The 24050-nt window shown below is 37.6% G+C and overlaps 2 protein-coding genes across 2 annotated transcripts in view; both read left to right on the forward strand.

Annotated features, from left to right (window-relative positions):
- The window catches only part of anxa6 (annexin A6), a gene marked incomplete at its 5' end in the record, with an annotated part of 62999 nt that extends 53480 nt beyond the window's left edge, over positions 1-9519 (forward strand). Inside the window, 2 exon segments of the mRNA NM_001002038.2 lie at positions 341-478; positions 9179-9519. Of these exon segments, the coding sequence (NP_001002038.2) occupies positions 341-478; positions 9179-9238 (198 nt within the window).
- The window catches only part of nsd1a (nuclear receptor binding SET domain protein 1a), a 1446438-nt gene that overhangs the window by 200213 nt on the left and 1222175 nt on the right, over positions 1-24050 (forward strand). The window lies entirely within an intron of this gene.

The following is a 24050-nucleotide window of genomic DNA, read 5'->3' on the forward strand; positions in this document are numbered from 1 at the left end:
AGTAGCAGGATAGTTGTAAAAGAAAATAAAAACAAATATTGTTGAAAATGTTTTTTTTTTGACCAGTTGTTTAAGTTTGAGTCTTTAATTGTCATTTTCTAAAATAACCAATGGCCATTGTTATTAGCTTTGCATTTATTGTGAATTTTTTTATTCACTTATTGAAAATGTTTTTTTTTTTTTATCTTTTACAAAAGTAGCAAGATAGTTGTGCAAGAAAACAGGAATACATACTGTTGAAAATGTTTGTGTTTTTTTGACCAGTAGTTTTAGTCTTTTAGTCTTTAATTCTCATTTTTTAAAATAGTCATGGTCACAATTGTGCTGATTTTGCGTGCAGGGCCTGGGAACAGATGACCGTGCATTAATCCGCATCATGGTGTCCCGCTGCGAGATCGACCTCTTCAACATCCGCAAAGAGTTCAAGGAAACTCACGATGCCTCACTGCACGACTTCATCCAGGTAGAGGCGCTGGTTGTAAGTTGTGTGCTCCTCCGTCTCTCATTCTGCATGCTTTGTTTCTGCATGCCAACTTACAGCACTGAAAGAAATCACTTTTTGGTGGAGTAAAATCTCATAAATTTACTCTCATCATTTTTAAATTGTGACATTAAGGGCTCTATTTTGACGGTCCATGCGCAGAGCACAAAACGCAGGGCACAATCGCTTTCAGGTCGTGTCAGGACGTGTTTTTGCTAATTTAAGGACGGGAAATCTGCCTTGCGACGTGGCGCATGGGCTAAAAGGGTTGAGTTTATTTTCTTAATGAGTTATAGGTGTGTTTTGAGGATAAACCAATCAGAGTCTCATCTCCCATTCCCTTTAAGAGTCAGCTGCATCGCGCCACGAGCGCATTCGCTATTTACAGGACGCAAAGTAAGTCTAAGTGGAAAAACTGAGCATTTCACAAGCAAACAGTTCACAGTTAACAGTTTATTAACAGAAAACAGTTAAACAGAGCATCTACTGCGTGAGAATGAGAGATAATGGATCTACTTTTACTTTCGCTCTTGGATAGGGAAACCTTTACGCAAAGACATCAATTAGTCTATAAATAATTAATTTCGTTTGTTAATCGCAAATATTTGTTTCAAAACTATTTCTAAATTCAGTTCTAATTTCCAGCAAACGAATAAATAAATAATAATAGCAAAATGTGCTCAAAAACCTGAGTTATATCCTAAAACACATGCTGTGCCCCATATGGTCTAAAACCTGACAAGTGGGCAAATCTAAGCTTGTTTTTAATAAAACAAATATAAATATGGATATAATAAATAATACTGCTAATAATAATAACATTATACAAAAGCAAATTGTTATGAATGAACTGAAAAAGCCTCCCGAGATGAAGAAGACATAAAAGCAGTGGTTTTTCATATTTATGTAGGCTAGAAAATAATATGTTTTTTAATATTTTAATCCTTTATATTTATATTCTATATCTATTCTTATTATATCCTATATATATCCTTAATATTTACATTTTTTCATATGTAAAGATATTTGCCTATTGCTCTCTTGTGCGTATTAAGCAGTGTGTAAGCGAGGCGCAACTCTGCGCTGCAGTTTAGACCGGGTTAGTTTTGGTCTAATGAAAAATCTATTATAGTTTCTCAAAATAGCAACGCACCAGCGGTCTGCCTCAGAACGTCTTCCTTTTTAGACCAGAACACCTATAGACGCACAAATAAGCGCTAATGCATTTGCTATTTAAACAGCGTAGCGCAACGCCTCAAAACGATTCTTGCGTCAAGCTGAAACTAGCAAACAAGTATTGCGCCGCGTCTTGCGCCACACTGCGCCGGGTGTATGATAGGGCCCATAATTATTTTACCAGTTTACCTACTAGCCCTAAACTGCTCCTGTCCCAACTTTTCTAGACTTTCTTGCAGGTCTGAATGACAGGAAAGGATGTATATTTACAAATGAAATGAAGTTGACTAGACAGAACATCAAATATTTACTGTTCATGTTGTCTGCAACAAGTCCTAGTAAATTTAGCAATCACTACTTTATTTTGTATTTGCTTTTTCCATACTGTCCCAACCTTTTCTGATTTGGGGTTGTAATTAATTGAGCAGTGTCAGGTTAAACATGAAGCACATTTTAACATGATATTGCCAAGTTAATTGTACTTGAAATAAGATAGTAACATTTTATTTGTCATTCGCTCATGCAAACTGTTGTAAAGTAAATCTTAAGAGTTATTTTTTCTGTAGGCCCAGTTGTGTAGATATTGTGTTTGGTCGTAATGTAGGCGTCCACATCCTCTTTTGGTTAATTGGAGGGGAACAGAGTGTTTGTGGTGAACTCGCTCGGCTCAGCTGTTTAGGAATTTCCCCAGCATTGCTTGACTTCCTCCGCGAGCGCTCGTTGATTGGTGAAGAGGCTGCAGACAGGAAGTGCTCAGTAACAGGTCTATACTGGCTCTGCAGTCAAAACTCCCTTCACAGATCAATAATAACACTGTTATATATTGGTTCTCTGTTTTAGATACTCTTAAAGGGGCAGCTCATGCAAACATAAAAATGCAATCAGCGTCTACTCTAGTGAGTTTCTTTATTTTGTTGAACACAAAAGAAGATATTTTGAAGAATGTTTAAAAACGTGTAACCATTGACTTCCATTGAACAAAAAACTATTTCTATTGAAGTCAATTGTTAATGGTTTAAAAAAAAAGTATCTTTTATTTTTATAATCTAAAAAACCTTTATAATATAATTTTTTCTTTTGGATCTGAAGGATTGTTTCTGGGATCATTAGGAAGCATTCAAAAAATTGGACAATAGAATAGAAAAGTGGTTTTGTACTGGCTCTGCAGTCAAAAATCCATTCAGAGATCAATAATAGCACTCGGCTGCTGATATATGTTGGTTCTTTGTTGGCCTTTTAAAGGGGCAGTTCATGCAAAAAAATAAAAATGTCATCAGCATTTACTCAAGTGCACAGGTGTCAAACTCAGTTCCAAAAGGGCCGCAGCTCTGCACAGTTTAGTTCCAACCCTAATTAAACACACCTGATCAAACTAATTGAGTGCTTCAGGCTTGTTTGAAACCTACAGGTAAGTGTGTTGGAGCAGGGTTGGAACTAAACAGTGCAGGGCTTCGGCCCTCCAGGAATTGAGTTTGACACCCTGCTCTAGTGGGTCCAAATATTTATGCACTGCAAATATTGTTGGATTTCACACAATTGATTTGTGTTGGCACAACACGGAGGAATTAAATTCACTTATTAGTTTAACTTTTAACACATTAAAGTGGATTCAACTTAAGAATCGAGTTGTCCTCCAAAAACTCAAGAATTAGGTTGTTTCAGCTCTTTTTAAATTAAGTAGTTTGAACAAACAGCAAACATCATTTTTTAAGTCTGAGATCTTTATTTTGTTGAACACAAAAGAAGATATTTTGAAGGATGTTTAAAACCAATGCTCAGTCTAAAAACGCAGCCCTCTATACTTTTATGAAGATTGTGAGTTATGTAGTCAGAAGTATGTATGTAGCTGCATTTCATCTTTAACCTCTTAAGGCCCAAGGTGTTTTTTTACATGCATTTTTTATTTCTCTTTGCTATTTGGGCTTATTGGAAAATAATTAAAATAAAACCTAAGTATTATCTTTTGAAATGATGTACTTTGAGAGAAAAATGTTGCCCATACATGTGGACTCATGGTCCGAATTTACATAAAACACCTTTTCCTGTTTTTTAATGCATATATAACACATAATTTATTATATGTTTTGACTATCAGCAAGTAAAAACAACATTTTGTCCCATTTTGGACAGCTAAAAATAGAGTTTTTTTTTTCATATGCTGCCAAACAGTTGCAGGATGAAACAGTATGTCTGTAACAAAATATAAAACATTCAAAGTATTTTAGGTAGCCACTTAAGAACCAACATGTGCTGTCCACGTATGTGGCCACTAAGGAGGTTTTATACGAAGGGTATAGGCTGGTACGACGCCGTTCCTTTTCGCGCTTACCAGTTGACCACTTAATTCCATATGGACGGCTTTCCTGCTGTTACCAGTAACGTTCACACCGATAGCAGGAGAGAGCGTCAAAGTAGCCGGTAGTCATTCATTTTCAAAGATCACAGTTGTTCCCAAAGGTTTGATTATTGCGGTCACCGGATTTCCAATTATTTGCAATGTTTTCTTACAGGAACACACATTAAAAAGTTACTGGCGAGTTATTGATGTGCATTAATGTTATTTATATTTATCTTTAAAAAAGCGGGAATCTCATGCGACAGTACAAAACAGTATTGCTGCTTCAGGATATTTCAGACATAGACTCATTGGATAATTAAGTGGAGCAAAGCCACACCGCATGCAACTCGATCTTCCATTGTTAAATGAATTTGATAAGAAGTGCGCAACATTTTCACGCTAGAAACATGTTTGATGCAGGAATGTAACTGATATGCTGCAACAGCCCCTTTAAATAAGAGATCAATGTAGTGAATTTTGACGCTCTCGCCGCCGGAGCTGAAGGCAGACAGCGTTGTCGCCATGGTGAGCGACCTTGGACGTTCTCACCGCTTTCAGTTTGAACACGCAGTCCAATTAGCTCACCATGTATGTCAGTGGACTTGAGACACAGAAAATAACAGGGTGAGAATGTGGTAAAACGTGGTAAAATCAGGCGAGGGCTTTTCTTTTTCTGGACTGCTTTGTAATTTGTCGTTTGGGTTTAGGGAAGTGAGCAGGTCAATCGGTGCATTGAAAACACTAATGGTTGGGTTTAGGGAAGGGGGAGGGTGGTTCAGTCGATCAGTCAGTCAGTCATTCAATCAGCCAAACATTCAGTCGACAGCGGCCTCTGGTGGGATTATGAGAGAATAGCAGGTGTGAATGGCACTCGCGAGAGAAATTTGAGATTTCAAAAAGCATACACAGTGGCCTCTGCTAGATTTGCGAAAACAAAAACGGCAAAAAAGGTACTTCCTGGGATGTATTGCACAGTTTCCAGAAATGTATACAGAGGTACATTTCAGAATGAGCCTGGATTGTTTAAAACTGGTAACCATAGACTTCCATTGGAGGAAAAACAAATACTACAGAAGTCAACTGTTCCCTGTTTTAAACAGAAATTTAAACACTACTGGAAAAAGTACGCTCAACAATCATATTCGTGCTGCTTGTTTAAACTACATCTTTATAATCTAAAGAACCTTTTGTAATATTTATTTTTGGGATCTTTAGAATACAATATTTCGACATTTAGAATAGAAGAGTGGCTTGGAAACTGTTTATGAATTTCTTTCTTCTGTTGAACACAAGGGAGATATTCTGAAGAATGTTAATAAAAGCAGCGATTGACTTCAATAGAACATGAAATACTGTGGAAGTCAATAGTTTTGTTTATTTACTTATTCAGCATTCCTCAGAATATCTTTCTTTGTATTCAACAAGTGATGGAAACTCAAACCAGTTTGGAACGAGTGAGTAAATGATGACAGAAATGTTTCCTTTTTGGTGAACTGAAAGTCGTTCCTACAAACTACACTTTAAGAGTGCAGTTGGATCAGTGTAGAAATAAACCAACCAAAATAATGCATAGCTATACTTGAATGACATTCAAAACAATTTGCATCATTTATTTTTAGATGCATGCAGTGTTATGTAAACTGTGTGCTTGTGTGTGTGTGTTTGATTGTGTGTGTGTGTGTGTGTTTGTGCGTGTTTATGCGTGTCTGTGTGTGTAAAGTATTTTGTTCTTACTTTTACAGGCCCGTAGCCAGCCTATTAAAAGGGGTGTTTCTTTGTTCTCGCAGTTATTTGCCTCATTTTCTATTAAATTTTGAGGTTCAAATATTGCATTTTAGTGACATTTTAAGCACCATTTTTTGCTGGATTAGCTTGTCGGATGGTTATCATTACCCCACTTTGTAATGCAACAAAATATTTCCTACATTTTTTGTCAAAGTGTTTGCCATACTATTTTATGTTTACAAAAAATTGTGTTTATTTGCAAATATTCATTCATTTTCTTGTCGGCTTAGTCCCTTTATTAATCCGGGGTCGCCTTAGCGGAATGAACCGCCAACTTACCCAGCAAGTTTTTACACAGCGGATGCCCTTCCAGCCGCAACCCATCTCTGGGAAACATCCACACACACATTCACACACACACACTACGGACAATTTAGCCTACCCAATTCACCTGTACCGCATGTCTTTGGACTGTGGGGGAAACCGGAGTACCCGGATGAAACCCACGCGAAGGCAGGGAGAACATGCAAACTCCACACAGAAACACCAACTGAGCCGAGGTTCAAACCAGCGACCTTCTTGCTGTGAGGCGACAGCACTACCTACTCGCCCCTTATTTGCAAATATACTTTACGTTATTACAGTTTTATAAATAATGTGATGAGGTTACAATTTGAAATAAAACTTTTTGAACCAAGAAATGAAATGAAATGAAAAAGTACTACTTTTTAAATGCTAATTTGTTATCATCCATCATTAAAAAAAACAACAATTAGGAATCTGTTAAACATTGTTTTAAATTAAAAACTGTAGCCAGAGATGTAGCCAGAGAGCCAAACTAGGACCTGCCATCCCATTAAGAGAGGAATTAAGTTCAAATTTAATGTAACCCTTTGTTTGTTTGTCTTATTGTTAAAGCAAACTGAAATTAAATGCTTCAATTAAATGGTGTCAAGGAAAAGTTGTACATACAGTAAGTACTGTCATCTCACAATGCAGAGACTTTGGTGAGCAAATCAAGGCAAAGGCAGATTCTGCTTGACTAGTGACTAGTGTATAATAGTTATTATTATTTTTTTTAAATGTTATACTGCATTAGTTAATATTATTTAAAGTGATGCTTTCTATTGATTTTAAAATATAATTTAAGAAATTATCCTTGGCAACTTTAATGTAATATAGTTTGGTATATTTACCTTTGGCCCACAGCTCTCTTTTTGGCTCTTTTTGGTCAGAGTTTGTCCTTTTAAATAACAATTAATCATTAAATTTGTCATTCAGGGGCCAAACAAGGATCATATATGGGCCAAGTCTCAGCCAAGTTAACAACCCATAACTGGGCCAGATATGTTGGTGTGCCACGACTGGAATGAATTTGATAAACCCATGGAGCATTTCGCTTCAGGCATGCTATGGGCGTGCTTTTTCTCAAAGCAACCTCGGGTGCGTTCACGAAAACCATCGTTGGCCAACTAAGATCGCAAGTTGTGTTGTTACAAACACAGTTCGTTGATTTGGTGTTTCCCAAATCCATCGTTCCAACAAACATTTGCAAACTGCGTCGCAAACTTGTGCACTTGCGACTACACCTCCAGAGCTGTAGTTAGAAACATAGTTCCCGGCTGTGTTTTATTCCCACTTATCTCCCTTATGCCCTATTCATTTAGAACATTTTAACTTGGAATTATTAAAATAAAGCATTAAAGTCGTCATTCTTAGGTGTAATTTGCTTTGAAAGTATTTTTACAGTTCTGTTTTAGCGATCTTCATGTTTACAATTGTGCTCCCTTTGCTGTGCACTTTGAAAACATTGATGTCATTTTGAACACAGCCAAGCGGAATTTATGTTTCGTCTCCAAAGCTAGTATATTTTTTTACAGTCATTGCTCCAAAGCTAGTGAAAACAAAAAAAAACATTACATATGTTAATGATTTTATTTTATAGTAAGTTATTTATTGAGAAATGTAGCCTACTGTATGTGACATGGGCCTGTTGGTTAATTGTAAAAGTAGACTTTTAAAAATAATACATATACAGTTGAAGTCAGAATTATTAGCCCCCCTGAATTTATAGCTCGCCTGTTTATTTTTTCGCCCGATTTCTTTTTAACGGAGAGAAGACTTTCCAGCACATTTCTAAACATAATAGTTTTAATAATTCATTTCTAATAACTGATTTATTTTCTCTTTGCCAGGATGACAGTAAATAATATTTGACTAGATATTTTCCAAGACACTTCTATACAGCTTAAAGTGACATTTAAAGGCTTAACTAGGTTAATTAGGTTAATTAGGCAGGTTAGGGTAATTAGTCAAGTTATTGTATAACAATGGTTTGTTCTGTAGAGTAATGAAAAAATAAATTGCTTAAAGGGGCTAACAATTTTGTCCTAGGAATGTTTAAAAAAAAAATTAAAAACTGCTTTTATTCTAGCCGAAATAAAACAAATTCGACTTTCTCCAGAGGAAAAAATATTATCAGATATACTGTGAAAATTTCCTTGCTCTGTTAATCATAACTTGGGAAATATTTAAAAAAGAAAAAACAATTTAATTCAATTTATATCCTACTTATTATTAATAATAATAATCATCATCATTAATATTAATATTATTATTACATTATGATATTTTTTTTCCTAATAATAATTAATAAATATTAAATTTAATTTCTTAATAAATCGCCTTATTATTTATTTATTTATATGATTTATTTATGATATTAGAATATTTGTTAGTGATTTTATGTTTTAGAATAGAATATATAATGTTCTCAGTAATATTTGTAAAGGAAACACAGGCCATATATGTGCCGTTTACATATATTTCAGTTAATATGGAAAGCGAGTGCATGTTTTTACCAAAACTAATATTGGATTATATTTTAAATGCGTGTGCGTCTACAACAATATAATTTGCACAAAGAAATGATGGGGTTCTGCTCTAAAAAAGTAGTTACTCTACCCTGTTTAAAGCATCATAGTGGGCGTTTTACGTTATAATTACACATTGTAAATAATTAAATTTGTCTTAAAGCCTTCTATTGGTTATTCTCAGTATTTATGATGGCATACTGTCAAATATAGGTCAAATGAGCTCATATAGGGACTCTGGACTTTGTTAATATGGGCCCTTCCTTATTGACAAAGTCCAGAATCATTATATGAGTTGAGTCTTTGGGCTACGAGTCTGTTTTAGCTGTTTTTATTGGCATGTTTGAACATATTCCCATGTAAATGCACACCTTTTTTGTAAGGACAGGAGTTGACCTGCTGATCTCACAGCTATTATGAAATTTAGACGAAACTCTTTACGTAATGCTGTACATTTCATAATGGCTTAATATCATTACACAACAGCAGACTTTCACTGATACGATCATGATGTGCATTCTGAAACTCCAGGGTGTGTTTTCTTGCTTTATTTTCAAAGTATTCTTGCTCTGCTTCTTTTCTCAGGGCGACACATCCGGAGATTACCGAAAAACCCTGTTGATCCTCTGTGGAGGCGAGGACTAGAGCGACATTCATCATCCGGGACGAGTCTCAGGATATTCAAGCATTAGCAAACCCCATGTTTGTGCGGATGCTAGTCAGTGAATGCTAGTCTGTTTCCTGCCATGCTAAAGCCAAAGCTAAAGCTATCAAAAGCCACACTGTGTCCCAGTTAATTTCAGCAGTCATGCACCAAACACTTTTGTTTTTTAGCAGTTAAAGCACTGCTGTGGTGTTACCGTGATACTGGTGCTTTATTTGTTATCCTGTTTACCCCAGAAATAAACAGATGTGATTGTGTTTGAGTTCGTGTTGCTAAATGAACACCGACATGGTTGTGTTTTAATAGCAAAAGCTGCATTACAGTTACAGGTTAACTTTTTAGATTAGTTTGTGTAACATTCTTCATTCATTCATTCATTCATTCATTCATTCGTTCATTCATTCATTTTCTTGTCGGCTTATTCCCTTTATTAATCCAGGATCGCCACAGCGGAATGAACCGCCAACTTATCCAGCAAGTTTTTACGCAGCGGATGCCCTTCCAGCTGCAACCCATCTCTGGGAAACATCCACACACACATTCACACACAAACACTCATACACTATGGACAATTTAGCCTACCCATTTCACCTGTACCGCATGTCTTTGGACTGTGGGGGAGACCGGAGCACCCAGAGGAAACCCACGCGAAGGCAGGGAGAACATGCAAACTCCACACAGAAACACCAACTGAGCCGAGGTTCGACCCAGCGACCTTCTTGCTGTGAGGCGACAGCACTACCTACTGCGCCACTGCCTCGAGCCTTCTTCAGTCATTCATGTATTTATTGGTAATTAGGTCTAGTGTATTAATTCACCATATTTAAGTTTTTAATGTTTTGAGGGATGTTTAGGCCATATCCTAATTCTATTTTTGTACCCCTACCCTTTCCCATTCCCGTTAGACATTAAAACAGAGTGTGAAGAGGAAGGGCTTTAAAATTTACCCCTAAGGCCGTACTCACACTATGTACAGTCGCCTTGAACCGGACCAAAGCACGCTTGTCCCGCCTCCTGTCTCCCCCGACGGCCCGCACTCGCCTCACAATCGGGCCTTGGCACGGTTACGTCATCGCTGCTGCGATTTTACGAGATAAAAGTCTTGTGAACACTTCCTACCAATTTCAGGCTGATGAATGAATTTTTTCTCGCAGAGACTGACTGGTGCCATTTTGCACTCACAGTGGTTTGAACCGTTATAGGGGTGGTCAAATGTATGTTTAATCATTCATTCATTCAATAGCTTTTCGGCTTAGTCCCTTTATTCATCCGTGGTCGCCACAGCGGAATGAACCGCCAATGCTGAGCGATGGAAGATGCTCTTCCAGCTGCATCCCATCTCTGGGAAACATCCATACACACTCATTCACACACATACACTAAAGAAAATATTGGCTTACCTAATTTACCTGTACCACATGTCTTTGGACCCACACAAATATGGAAAGAACATGCAAACTCCACACAGAAATGTCAATTGACTTAGCCGAGGCTTGAACTAGTGACCTTCTTGCAATGAGGCGAATGTGCTACCCACTGCGCCACCATGCAGTATGTTTATTCATTCATTCATTTTCTTTATTCATTACCGAGCATCAGAATGGGGAAGAAAGGGGATTTAAGAGACTTTGAACGTGGCATGGTTGTTGTTGCCAGACGGGCTGCTCTGAGTTTCAGAAACTGCTGATCTACTGGGATTTTCATGCACAACCATCTCTAGGGTTAACAGAGAATGGTCTGAAAAAGAGAAAATATCCAGTGAGCGGCAGTTCTGAGGGTGCCTTGTTGATGTCAGAGGTCAGAGGAGAATGGCCAGACTGGTTCCAGCTGATAGAAAGACAAGAGTAACTCAAATAAGCACTCGATACAACCAAGGTCTGCAGAAGAGCATGTCTGAATGCACAACATGTCCAACCTTGAGGCAGATGGGCTACAGCAGCAGAAGACCACATCGGCTGTCACTCCTGTCAGCTAAGAACAGGAAACTGAGGCTACAATTCACACAGGCCCTGCTCTGATGAGTCTCGATTTCTGCTGCCACATTGGGATGGTCGGGTCAGAATTTGGCACAAACAACATGAAAGCATGGATCCATCCTGCCTTGTGTCAACAGTTCAGGCTGATGGTGGGGGTGTAATGGCCTGGGGGATATTTTCTTGGCACACTTTGGGCCCATTAGTACCAATTGAGCATCGTGTCAACGCCACAGCCTACCTGAGTATTGTTCTGACCATGTCCATCCCTTTATGACCACAGTGTACTCATCGTCTGATGGCTACGTCCAGCAGGATAACGCACCTTGTCATAGCCTGAATCATCTCGAACTGGTTTCGTAAACATGAAGATAAGTTCACTCTACTCAAATGGCCTCCACAGTCACCAGATCCTCAATCTTGTTGAGCACTTTTGGGATGTGGTGGAACGGGAGATTCACATCATAGATGTGCAGCTGACAAATCTGCAGCAACTGCCTGGTGCTATCATGTCAATATGGAGTAAAATCTCTGAGGAATATCGTCCAGTACCTAATAAAGTGGCCGGTGAGTGTATTTTCTGTTATTATCAAAAGACAGTACTAAATTTGAAAAAAAATCACAAAATAAGAAAAATCGTCATCCTGTATAAAAGTTTTCACCCCCTCAGGAATCACCCAAAGAATTAAAAAGCAAGTGTATGTCCGCTTTTGCTGGGGCTTATTTCAATCATTTCAGCTATAATTCATCTATATGTATACATCTTTTATGTAAGATATCTTACTCAGGACAGTACTAAATAAAAAATATCATGCATTTTGTATGATTCTTAACTTATTATTTATATTTGAACAAATTCTTCATAGGGTGTGTAAACTTTGAAGCACTAACTTGTGTATGATAACAATACCACCTGTTGATTGATATGATTTTGCATTGCTCATTTTGACCCTTTGACAACCGTGGGCCTGTTTTTAATTCATAAACCTTCGTTGAAAGCTTTTTTTTCAGAGCAGAAGATGTTTTTTTTTCACGTCCTGCTGTTTTATTAGTGGTTTGAGAGCTGAATCACCCAGATCAGTCATTACCTTTATTTACATTGCAGACGCACCAGATAAGGAAATTCCCTGCTGTAGTAATCCGTGTGACTCTGTGCTGAATAGGAAATATCTGTAAATCGCAGATGGTCAACTTGATATCCAGTGTTCGCTAGAGACACTATCGCTTTTAGAAGAGTATGATTTTTTTATTATTATTTTAAGCATTGTCAAAACATTTTTTAAACAGGTTAGAACAAAGGTTTACATTTTAAAACTGAATAAAAATAGAATAATTGAAAATAAAATAATAATGATAATAATACATAAATAAATAAACTTCAAATGATTCAATACACATTGAAGGAAAGAAGATCTTTAATAAATGTGTATAAATGATGAACACGTCACCATTTTTCTCAGAAAACATATTTTTAAGAGTGCTGTTGAAATTTTCATCAGATGTTAGTAACAACCAAAGAAATCCAAATATGCAAAGAAAACAAAACTAATTAGTTTACAAATGAAGTTATGTGTAATGAAATGACACAGGAAAAAAGTATTGAACACATGAAGAAAGGGAGGTAGAAAAGCAGTGAAAGCCCAGACAGCAGTTAAAATCTCTCAGTAGTTCTTCAACAAGCCTCTCAACCCTTTTTTTGTTTTGTTATGATTCTATATTTGTATCGTTTGGGTTTCTACCAAAATCTGGTTTAATTTCATGTCAACTGTTTACTTAGAATTTATATATATATATATATATATATATATATATATATATATATATATATATATATATATATATATATATATATATATATATATATATATATATATATATATTATTCTAAAGGAGCTGTTGACAGAATTGAAGCAGATACACACACACACACACACACACACACACACACAGGCCACTTTATTAGGTTCACTTTTGTATTACCGGGTTGGACTCCCTTTTGCCTTCAGAACTGCCTTAATCCTTCATAGCATAGATTCAACAGGTTACTGGAAATATTCCTCAGAGATTTTGCTCCATATTGACATGATAGCGTCAGGCAGTTGCTGCAGATTTGTCAGCTGCACATCCATAATGTGAATCTCCCGTTCCACCGCATCCCAAAAGTGCTCTATTGGATTGAGCGCTAGGGACTGTGGAAGCCATTTGAGTACAGTGTACTCATTGTCATGTTCGAGAAACCAGTCTTAGATGATTCACGCTATTACATGGTGCTTTATCCTGCTGGAAGTAGCCATCAGAAGATGAGTACACTGTGGTGATAAAGGGATGGACATGGTCAGCAACAATACTCAGGTAGGCTGTGGTGTTGACAAGATGCTCAATTGGTACTAATGGGCCCAAAGTGTGCCTAGAAAATCTCCCGCACACCATTACACCCCCACCATCAGCCTGAACCGTTGATTCAAGGCAGGATGGATCCATGCTTTCATGTTGTTGATGCCAAATTCTGACCTGACTATTCCAATGTGGCAGCAGAAATCGAGACTCATCAGACCAGGCAACGTTTCCGTAGCCCATTTGCCTCAAGGTTGGATGTATTGTGTATTCAGAGATGCTCTTCTGCAGACCTCGGTTGTAACGAGTGCTTCATTGAGTTACTGCAGCCTTTCTATCAGCTGGAACAAGTCTGGCCATTCTCGTCTGACCTCTGGCAAGGGATTTGCGCCCACAGAACTGCCGCTCACTGGATATTTTCTCGTTTTCAGACCATTCTCTGTTAACCCTAGAGGTGGTTGTGCTTAAAAATCAGCATTTTCTGAAGCATCAGCAACCATGCCATGTTCAAAGTCACATTAATCCCCTTTCTTCCCCATTCTGATGCTCGCTTTGAACTGCAGCAGATCGTCTTGACCATGTCCACATTGCTAAAAGCAATGAAATTTGCAGTTGTACCTATTAAAGTGGCCGGTGAGTCTATATAAATGAACATGCTTGTATATATACTTTTATTGTCTATCAATTCAACAAAAGAGTCGCCATTTACACTGTCCAAGAAGTCATATCCACTTTCCAGACTTTACCAGAACACATGAATATAGTGTTTATAAAAGATCATCTCCTCTAAGGTGATTGTTCATATTTGGTTTATATATATATATATACATATATATGTGTATGTGTGTGTGTGTGTATGTATGTGTGTGTGTGTGTGTGTGTGTGTGTGTGTGTGTGTGTGTGTGTGTGTGTGTGTGTGTGTGTGTGTTTTTGTCTCTGTGTATCTGTGTGTGCATGTGTATCTCTGTGTGGGTGAGGGTGTGCGCGCGCAAATGTGTCTATGTGCACATATGTCTTTGTGTGTCCCTATGTGCAAGTCTGTGTGTGTGTGTGTGTGTGTGTGTGTATGTGTTTGTGTGTCTGTATTTTTCTCTGTGTGTGTGTGTGTGTGTGCATGCAAATATGTCTGTGTGTGCACGTTTGTGTCTATCTGTGTATATTGTGTATTTGTGTGTGTGTCTGTGCATGTATCTGTGTGTGTGTGTGTGTGTGTGTGTGTGTGTGTGTGTGTGTGTGTGTGTGTGTGTCTGTCTGTCTGTCTGTCTGTCTGTCTGTCTGTCTGCATCTCTATCTGTGTGTGCATGCAAATATGTCTGTGTGTGCACGTTTGTGTCTATCTGTGTATATAGTGTATTTGTGTGTGCGTGTGTGTGTGTGTGTGTCTGTCTGCATCTCTGTCTGTGTGGGTGCGCGCAAATATGTCTGTCTGTGTGTGTGTGTGTGTGTGTGCATATGTGTTTGTGTGTGCATGTGTTTGTGTGTCTGTATTTGTCTGTGTGTGTGTGCATGCAAATATGTCTGTGTGCACATTTTTTATCTATCTGTGTTTATAGTGTATTTGTGTGTGTGTGCGTGTGTGTGTGTGTGTGTGTGTGTGTGTCTGTCTGTCTGTCTGTCTGTCTGTCTGTCTGTCTGTCTGTGTGTGTGTGTTTGAGTGTGCTCGCAAATGTGTTTTGTGCATGTGTGTTTACTGTGTGTGTCTTTGTAAGTGTGTGTGTGTGTGTGTGTGTGTGTGTTTGAGCTTGCCTGCAGATTTGTCTTTGTGCATGGGTCTCTGTCTGTGAGTGTGTGTGACTGCCTATGTGTCTCTGTGTGTGTGTGTGTGTGTGTGTGCATCTGTGTCTCTAAGTGTGAGTCTCTATGTGTGACTCTGTGCTCACAAATGTGTATGTGTGTGTGCTCGTGCAGCTGTTGTCAGGCCATCTTTAGTTAAAAGAGGAAAGCAGAAAGAGCGTGTGGGTTTAGGAAATCCCCTGCAGCAGAGCGCCGTCACTCACCATCCGTCAGTCTACAACAGCAAGAGCTCTTCAATTCAGAACAAAACACCACCATCATCATCATCCTCATCCTCTCAGCTCTGTGTGTGAAAGTGGCACATGCAAAAGATGCAGACTAAACGTTTGCTCTTTCTTTAGAGACGCTTAATGTCAGAGGTGAAGGACAGAAATGAGGCTGAACAGATGAACACTGAGCATATCAGAGTGCAGCTTCTGTCGACGGTGCACTTCATCAACGCTGCTGCCCTCCTGCATGCAACTATGATGTGCATTCATTCCTTTTCTTTTCGGCTTAGTCCCTTTATTAATCAGGGGTTGCCACAGCGGAATGAACCGCCAACTTATCTAGAATATGTTTTACACAGTAGATGCCCTTCCAGCTGCAACCCAACACTGGGAAACACTCATACACTCTCATTCACACACATACACTACGGCCAATTTAGCATATTCAATTCACCTTTACCGCATATCTTTGGACTGTGGGGGAAACCGGAGCACCCGGAGGGAACCCAAGTAAACACGGGGAGAACATGCAAACTCCACACAAAAATACCAACTGACCCAGCTGGGGGTTAAACTAGTGACCTCTGTTGTGAGGCGATCATGCTACCCACTGCGCCACCATCACGTCTGCAACTATGATTCATTCATTTATTCTATTTTCCACGGTCGCCACAGCGGAATGAACCGCCAACTTATCCTGCATATGTTTTACGCAGCAGATGCCCTTCAAACTGCAACCCAACACTGGGTAACACCCATACACTCTCATTCACACACATACACTACGGCCAATTTAGCATATTCAATTCACCTGTACCGCATATTTTTGGACTGTGGGGGAAACCGGAGCACCCGGAGGGAACCCAAGTAAACACGGGGAGAACACGCAAACTCCACACAAAAATACCAACTGACCCAGCATGGGCTTAAACTAGCAACCTTCCTGTTGTGAGGCGATCATGCTACCCACTGCGCCACCATCGCATCTGCAACTATGATTCATTAATTTATTCTATTTTCGGCTCAGTCCCTTTATTAATCCACGGTCGCCACACCGGAATGAACCGCCAACTTATTCTGCATATGTTTTACGCAGCGGATGCCCTTTAAACTGCAACCCAACACTGGGAAACACCCATACACTCTTGCAATCACACTCATACACTACGGACAATTTAGCCTACCCAATTCACCTGTACCGCATATCTTTGGATTGTGGGGGAAACCGGAGGAAACCCACGCCAACACGGGGAAAACATGCAAACTCCACTCAGAAATGCCAACTGGCCTACTGGCCTCGAACCAGCGATCTTCTTGTTGTGAGGCGATCGTGCTACCCACTGCTCCACCGTGACGCCTGCAACTATGATTCATTAATTAATTTTCTTTTCAGCTTAGTCCCTTTTTTAATCTGGCGTCGCCACAGTGGAATGAACCGCCAACTTATCCAGCTCCAGCTGCAACCCATCACTGGGGAACACCCATACACACTCATTCACATACATACACGGACAATTTAGCCATGTGTTTGGACTTGTGGGGAGCACAGAGGAAACTCACGCGAACACGGGCAGTTGTGGTTAAAGCTGCCTGCTCTACCAAATGCTTGATTATGTTTCGACTGTTTTAAATAATGATCCACACTACACAATATTGTTGGTTAACAAAACATCAAACAAACTTAACCCTGTTGCACTACTGCACTTGATTTTGGTTTTACTGTAAGAAAAAACAAGCATGTTAAATGAGAATCTGACATATTTTATGGTATACTTCAAAAGTAAAGATGATTTAGTATTCAAAAATGTTTTATTTTGAGTATATTTTTAAACACGTTGATCTTACAATTTATATTGTCAGATTTTTTATGTATTAAAGGTGCTGTGTGTGAGTTTTTGACTCCACTAGAGCATATAAATACCATAATATGTTTGCAGATATTAAAGGAACATGCTAAGTGAACATTCTTGTTTATTTGAAAAAACAATGCTGAAGTCAGATATTCTGCTTTAAAAATGGGAGTCTCGTGCTGGAATGTCTGTTTTTGTTTTGGTTCTTATAATACGCCCAATACCAGTTTAGCCAATTATATTTCAGCACCCTGGGTTGCCTTGTTGGAAAAGTGCAGATTTAATTCATTCAGTATTGAAGGCTCTAGCCGCCTTTCCACTGCACATGACAAGCGACAGACCGGTAGTCATTCATTTCCAATGGAGAGTAATCCGGGAGCTGCGTGGTGTTTCGCTCATCTCCGTATGCAGAAAATTCAGCCTGATCTCATGAGAAAACATAAATATTTTATGTTTTGTCAGTTTAGTGGCTAATTCTGTTGTATGATTTTAAAAAGGAGGGGTGGCACCCAACCCCACCCCTAAACCCAATCGTCATTGGGTGATGAGCAAATCATACTAAATTGTACGAATTAGATTGTACGAATTCATACGAATTAGCCAGCCTGATTTCACAAGAAAACTTAAGTATTTTACGTTTTGTCAGTTTAGTGGCGAATTCGTACATATTTGTACGAGTTCAGTCGTACGAAATTGTACGATTTTAAAAAAGGAGGCATGGCACTTAACCCCACCCCTAAACCCAACCTTCATTGGGGGATGAGCAGTGGCGTAGCGCAAAATGCGGAGGCCCCCCTGCAGGGATCGCTGACGGGGCCCCCTGATGAAGGGGGGGGGGGGGGGGGGGGGTACGTCATACGTCAATTTGCATATCACTGACGTCATCACGTTTTACCGTTTCTGTTTGTTTAACAGCCTATGGTTAATAAAGGGGTATTTATAATTGCACTACACTTTATATAAGCATGTTTATTTAACTAAATTTATTGCTGTTTGAATACAGTATGTCAGTATAGATGTGTAGTGAATGTGCAGTAATCTCTCATATGTAACAAACTCAGAACAAGTTCAGAAACTGTCACTAAAATATCTGTGATTGAGAACAAGAAAAGAATAAACGGTCCAATTAAATTGTTAAAATAAAGTAGAAGTAGATCGGTTTGACTGTACAAGGGAAATACCTTCACACTGCCTGTGCTAAATCATTTGTCGTCGGTACGCAGAGGGGTGATCTGCTCTCGGGCTGCAGGTGGGAGAGGCTGCTGTAGAGGACTGACTGGGCTGCCTGTCAGTGCTGTGAGGCGGGGGAGGGGCCGGCGGCATCACACGCAACTCGTTTAGAAGAGTAGGGACGGTACAGTATGGACAAATGACAGTCTAAAAAATCTCCAATAACACACAAAAAAAGTCGCTAGATTTGTCGCTAAATCTAGTGACAAAGTCGCTAAGTTTGCAACATTGGCGGCAAGCAATCAGAATGAAGTAGTCCACCGCTTGAGAGGTGTTCAGAGAACACAGACCTGTGAACTTTGGTTCCGACCACAGTTGTTCCCAAGAGTTTGATTATTGCGGTTGCCGGTGGATTTTTAATTATTGAAAATCGCGACGACGCGGGGCCCCCTAATCACGCGGGGCCCCCCCGCGGTGCGTGCCCTGCGGGCCCACCCGCTACGCCACTGGGGATGAGCAAATCGTACTAAATTGTATGAATTAGATCTTACGAATTCGTACGAATTAGCCACTAAATGAAAAAGTTACAAATTGCTGTGAGATTATGTTGGAAAATTTGGATCCGATTTTAACTGCGGATCTGTTGAAATACTTGAACTCCAGCGACTAGACCGTATGCGACCGCTGGATCGAATGTGATGTATTTCAGTGTTGTCCAAGCAGGTCCATGTGTGCGAGATGAGTAATAGGCTGCTTCCGAAACCGCCTAATACTCAGTAGGTACTGCATTTGAATTAAAATGTACTACTCGGCCGTTAGAAAAGTATGTTCTATACAGTTTGAAATTATGGAATTCGGTCGTACTACGTCCGCCATTTTGTCATGTTCACGTGACCTACCTGCGTCAGTTACGTTGCTTCTCTTCCATTCATGAATGCTGTCGTGGGGCATCATGGGATAGCGCAGCATATATACGTACTACTCGGCTCGCATAATGATTTTAGCGTACTGTATAGTATGGAAGTATGCAGTTTGAGACGCAGCAATAGTATTTTTTTCTGTATTTTTTTAATCAGAAAAAAAGTTTTTATTAAAAAATACATTTCTATTCATAAATGAGTAATAAAAATAGAATTTTTAATGCTGTCTCTACATTCGCTTTTTAGTGGTCTTTAAGTTTCTAGTATTCGTTCATTCAACCATGGTGAACACATGGAGAATAAAGGCTCTTTTTGCACTTTATTTCAGACACCACGAAAATCAGCTCTCCTATAGTACATGACAACACTGAAAATTCTGAATGACTGCCACAAGGGGGCGTACTCCGACAGTCGTGTGCAGTGGAAAGGCGGCTTCTGAAAGCATGCATCCATGACTGGAATGCAACCTCCGGTGGACAGTAACAGACTCCGAAATGAGATGCAGATTCAGAGTTCCACATGAGGTTATCAATTAGCAAATGATATAAATATTACAAACATAATCATTAGGTGAGCAGGTTACATTGTAACCCCATGTCTTAACCACATGCTAAGCGACAAGATTTGCAGTCATGAGCATTTGGGCTGTTTGCTCCAGACGAAACACGACAGAAATGTAAATACAGCCATTCAGAAGCACAGAATAGTGCACTCACTCACCAAATGCTAGGGTATATAATCTAATTAATACATATTAAACCTCTTAAACATTATTAAATGTAGAGGCTGAATCACTGATATGTGTTTATATTTTATCTTAAAGATCTGAGGTGAACTATCTGCTGCTGCTTTCAGTAGTATGGTAATAAATGTCATGTAAAATGGCATTCAAACTCACGTTATTAGCATTTAACAATGAATAAAGTACATGAGGTGTACCCTAGGTGATCATTGTCAGAATTCTGTTGTTCACCTTTGAGAAATAGAGGTCATTTCTAATATATAAATTTGAGGTGTTGGTTAGGACAAAACCTCCTTTGTATATGGAGAATATTCCCTCTATCGGGTGCCCGTGCTTTTATTTAGAACATGACTTGAATCAGCCTTTAGGCTCAATCGTCAGACTCGATTTCAATCTGGCAACCTGTGCTTGTGTTTGTTTTGATCCAGAAATGTAATACCTTGTTCAACCACTGGGTTTCAAACTTACATACTGCACCTTTAATTGCGGTACTTTTACCATAAACTGACACATCAACCATTTGGTAGAGGTTGATATTTTGGAAATTATGGGATGTGTAAAAAAAATGTGTGTGTTCACTAGCGACATTATGAATTTTTAGTAAAGGGATTTAGAGAATGTGTCAGTCCTCGTTAATCTTTATTGAGCTTTATTTATTTGATGATTTTGAGTTGATGTCATGTTATGATCTAGAAACTTAATATCAGGCATGTCCGTCGGTGTGTGTGTGTGTCTACAGTTATGATATAGTTTTTTTTTCTGGTTATACAACATTTGATAGTCGTTAATTTTCATTGAACGTCATTTATTTGATGATTTCACTGCAGATGCATGTAAATTTATGTCATGTTATGATCTAGAATCTGAATATCAGGCTTGTGTTTGTCTCTGTGTGGGTTTGTCTGTGTATGTGTGTGTGTGTTTGTGTGTAATCATGCTGTTATTTTTATTTTTTGTGCTTCAAAAACATTTGATAGTCGTTGATCTTCATTGAACTTCATTTATTTGATGATTTCAATGCAGATGTATGTAAATTTGTCATGTTGAGATCAAGAAACTCAGTATCAGATGTGTGTGTGTGTGTGTGTGTTTGTGTGTGTACAATTGGGCTGTTTTTTGTGCTTCAAGAACATTTGATAGTCGTTGATCTTCATTGAACTTCATTAATTTGATGATTTTAATGCAGATGCATGTACATTTATGTCATGTTATGATCTAGAAACAATATCAGGCTTGTGTTTGTCTGTGTTTGTGGGTTTGTATGTGTATGGGTGTGTGTTTGGGTGTGCAATCATGCTGGTATTTTTATTTTTTGTGCTTAAAGAACATTTAATAGTTGTTAACTGTCATTGAACTTCATTTATTTAATGATTTTAATGCAGATGCATGTACATTTGTCATGTTATTGTCTAGAAGCTCAATATCAGTCATGTGTGTGTCTGTGTGTGTAAGTGTGTATTTGTGTGTGCAATTATGCTGTATTTATGTGGTTAAAGAACATTTGATAGTCGTTAATAATCATTGAACTACATTTATTTGATTATTTTAATGCAGATGCATGTACATTTGTCATGTTGTGATCGAGAAACTCAGTGTCAGACATGTGTGTGTTTGTGTGTGTGCGAGTATGCTGTTTTTTTTGTGCTTAAGAACATTTGATAGTTGTTATTCTTCATTGAAGATTGTTGATTTGATGATTTCAATGCAAATGCATGTAAGTTGATGTCATGTTATTGTCTAGAAACTGAATATCAGGCATTAAATTGATTTTCTAAAGTTATTTTATCTTTTTTTATTATTCATTATACTTAAACAAATACTGTCTGTTGGGTTGTTTTAACCCAAAGTTGGTTCATAGAAATCTGATGCATGGGAGTATGCAAATTGCATATGTGACATTCAAGTTCATATTGGGATTTCACACACACACACATATATATATATATATATATATATATATATATATATATATATATATATATATATATATATATATATATATATATATATATATATATATATATATATATATATATATATATATATATATACACACACACACACATATATATATATATATATATATATATATATATATATATATATATATATATATATATATATATATATATATATATATATATATATATATATATATATACAGTTAAAGTCAGAATTATTAGCCCCCCTGAATTATTAGCCCCCCTGTTTATTTTTTCCCCCAATTGTCTCGCGAGTCGCCAGCTCCCAGGGCATCCCGACCCCCACTTTGAGAACTGCTGATTTAAATTTATATTTTTATAGAATGCTTTATAATAGGCCACTTTATTAGGTACGCCTTACTAGAACTGTGTGTGTACAGGGATGCTCTTCTGCAGATCTCGGTTGTATCGAGTGCATATTTGAGTTACTGTTGCCCTTCTATCAGTCTGGCCATTCTCCTCTGACCTCTGACATCAACAAGGCATTTGCGCCCACAGAACTGCCGCTCACTGGATATTTTCTCTTTTTCAGACCATTCTCTGTAAACCCTAGAGATGGTTGTGCGTGAAAATCACAATAGATCAGCAGTTTCTGAAATACTCAGACCAGCCCATCTGGCACCAACAACCATACCACGTTCAAAGTTACTTAAATCCCCTTTCTTCACTTTTTTTTAACTGCAGCTGATCCTCTTGACAATGTCTAAATGCCTAAATGCATTAAGTTGCTGCCATGTGATTGGCTGATTAGAAATTTGCGTTAACCAGCAGTTGGACATTATTGTACCTAATAAAGTGGCCGGTCAGTGTATATTTGTGCATATACGATAGATTAGTCAGCACTGTAGCCAAATCTGGAGCTCATCTAAAAAAAAAATTACTTGTAAGAACAGTCTAAAACTGAGTAGCCCAAATTTATATGTTAGAAAAAAATATGAAATAAATATTTAAAATACATTACATTTTGTTGATTTTCTTGTTATTTTCCAATATTTCTGTTCCTGAAGATGTTGTGACTAAAATATTATTTTATTAAATATATCTGTTTAATACAGCTATTTTGTTTTAATGCACCTAAATATGTGAACAATATTCAATGAGAAATAGATAAACCGGGTGTGCTCATTTATGCAGAGCACTATATATATATATATAGTGCTCTGCATAAATGAGCACACCCGGTGTATATATATATATATATATATATATATATATATATATATATATATATATATATATATATATATATATATATATATATATGTGTGTGTCGAAAATGTAGACAACTAACAGTATTTAGTAGTTAGTGTTATATTTTACTTACTAAAAACAACTACAGCGTTACCACATCAGATTAATTTTAGTTCTTCACTATTGTACAATTAAAAACATTGTATTTACTGAAAGTTTCTATACTTCAAAATTTTAATACAATAGAACAACATGTCTGTCTCCTCTGTCCTAAACATCACAAGTTAGTCTAAAAATAAAATAGAAATGCCCTTTTCTCATATTATTAAATCCAAGTGCATACACTGTATTAGTAAAGTTCATTTAAATAAGCTTATTAAAAAATGAAGACATATTTATGTACATATTTTTAATTCCTATGCTTGAATATATATATATATATATATATATATATATATATATATATATATATATATATATATATATATATATATATATATATATATATATATATATATATTCAAGCATAGGAATTGCTTATATATATATATGTATATGTGAACGGCCATGTAATGTTTTGAAATAAATGTTGCATATATGCTATATGGCTTATCGTATATGTAATGTT

This window comes from Danio rerio, chromosome 14 (genome assembly GCF_052040795.2).
Source record: "Danio rerio strain M-AB ecotype USA chromosome 14, GRCz13ab, whole genome shotgun sequence".
Lineage (NCBI taxonomy): Eukaryota > Metazoa > Chordata > Actinopteri > Cypriniformes > Danionidae > Danio > Danio rerio.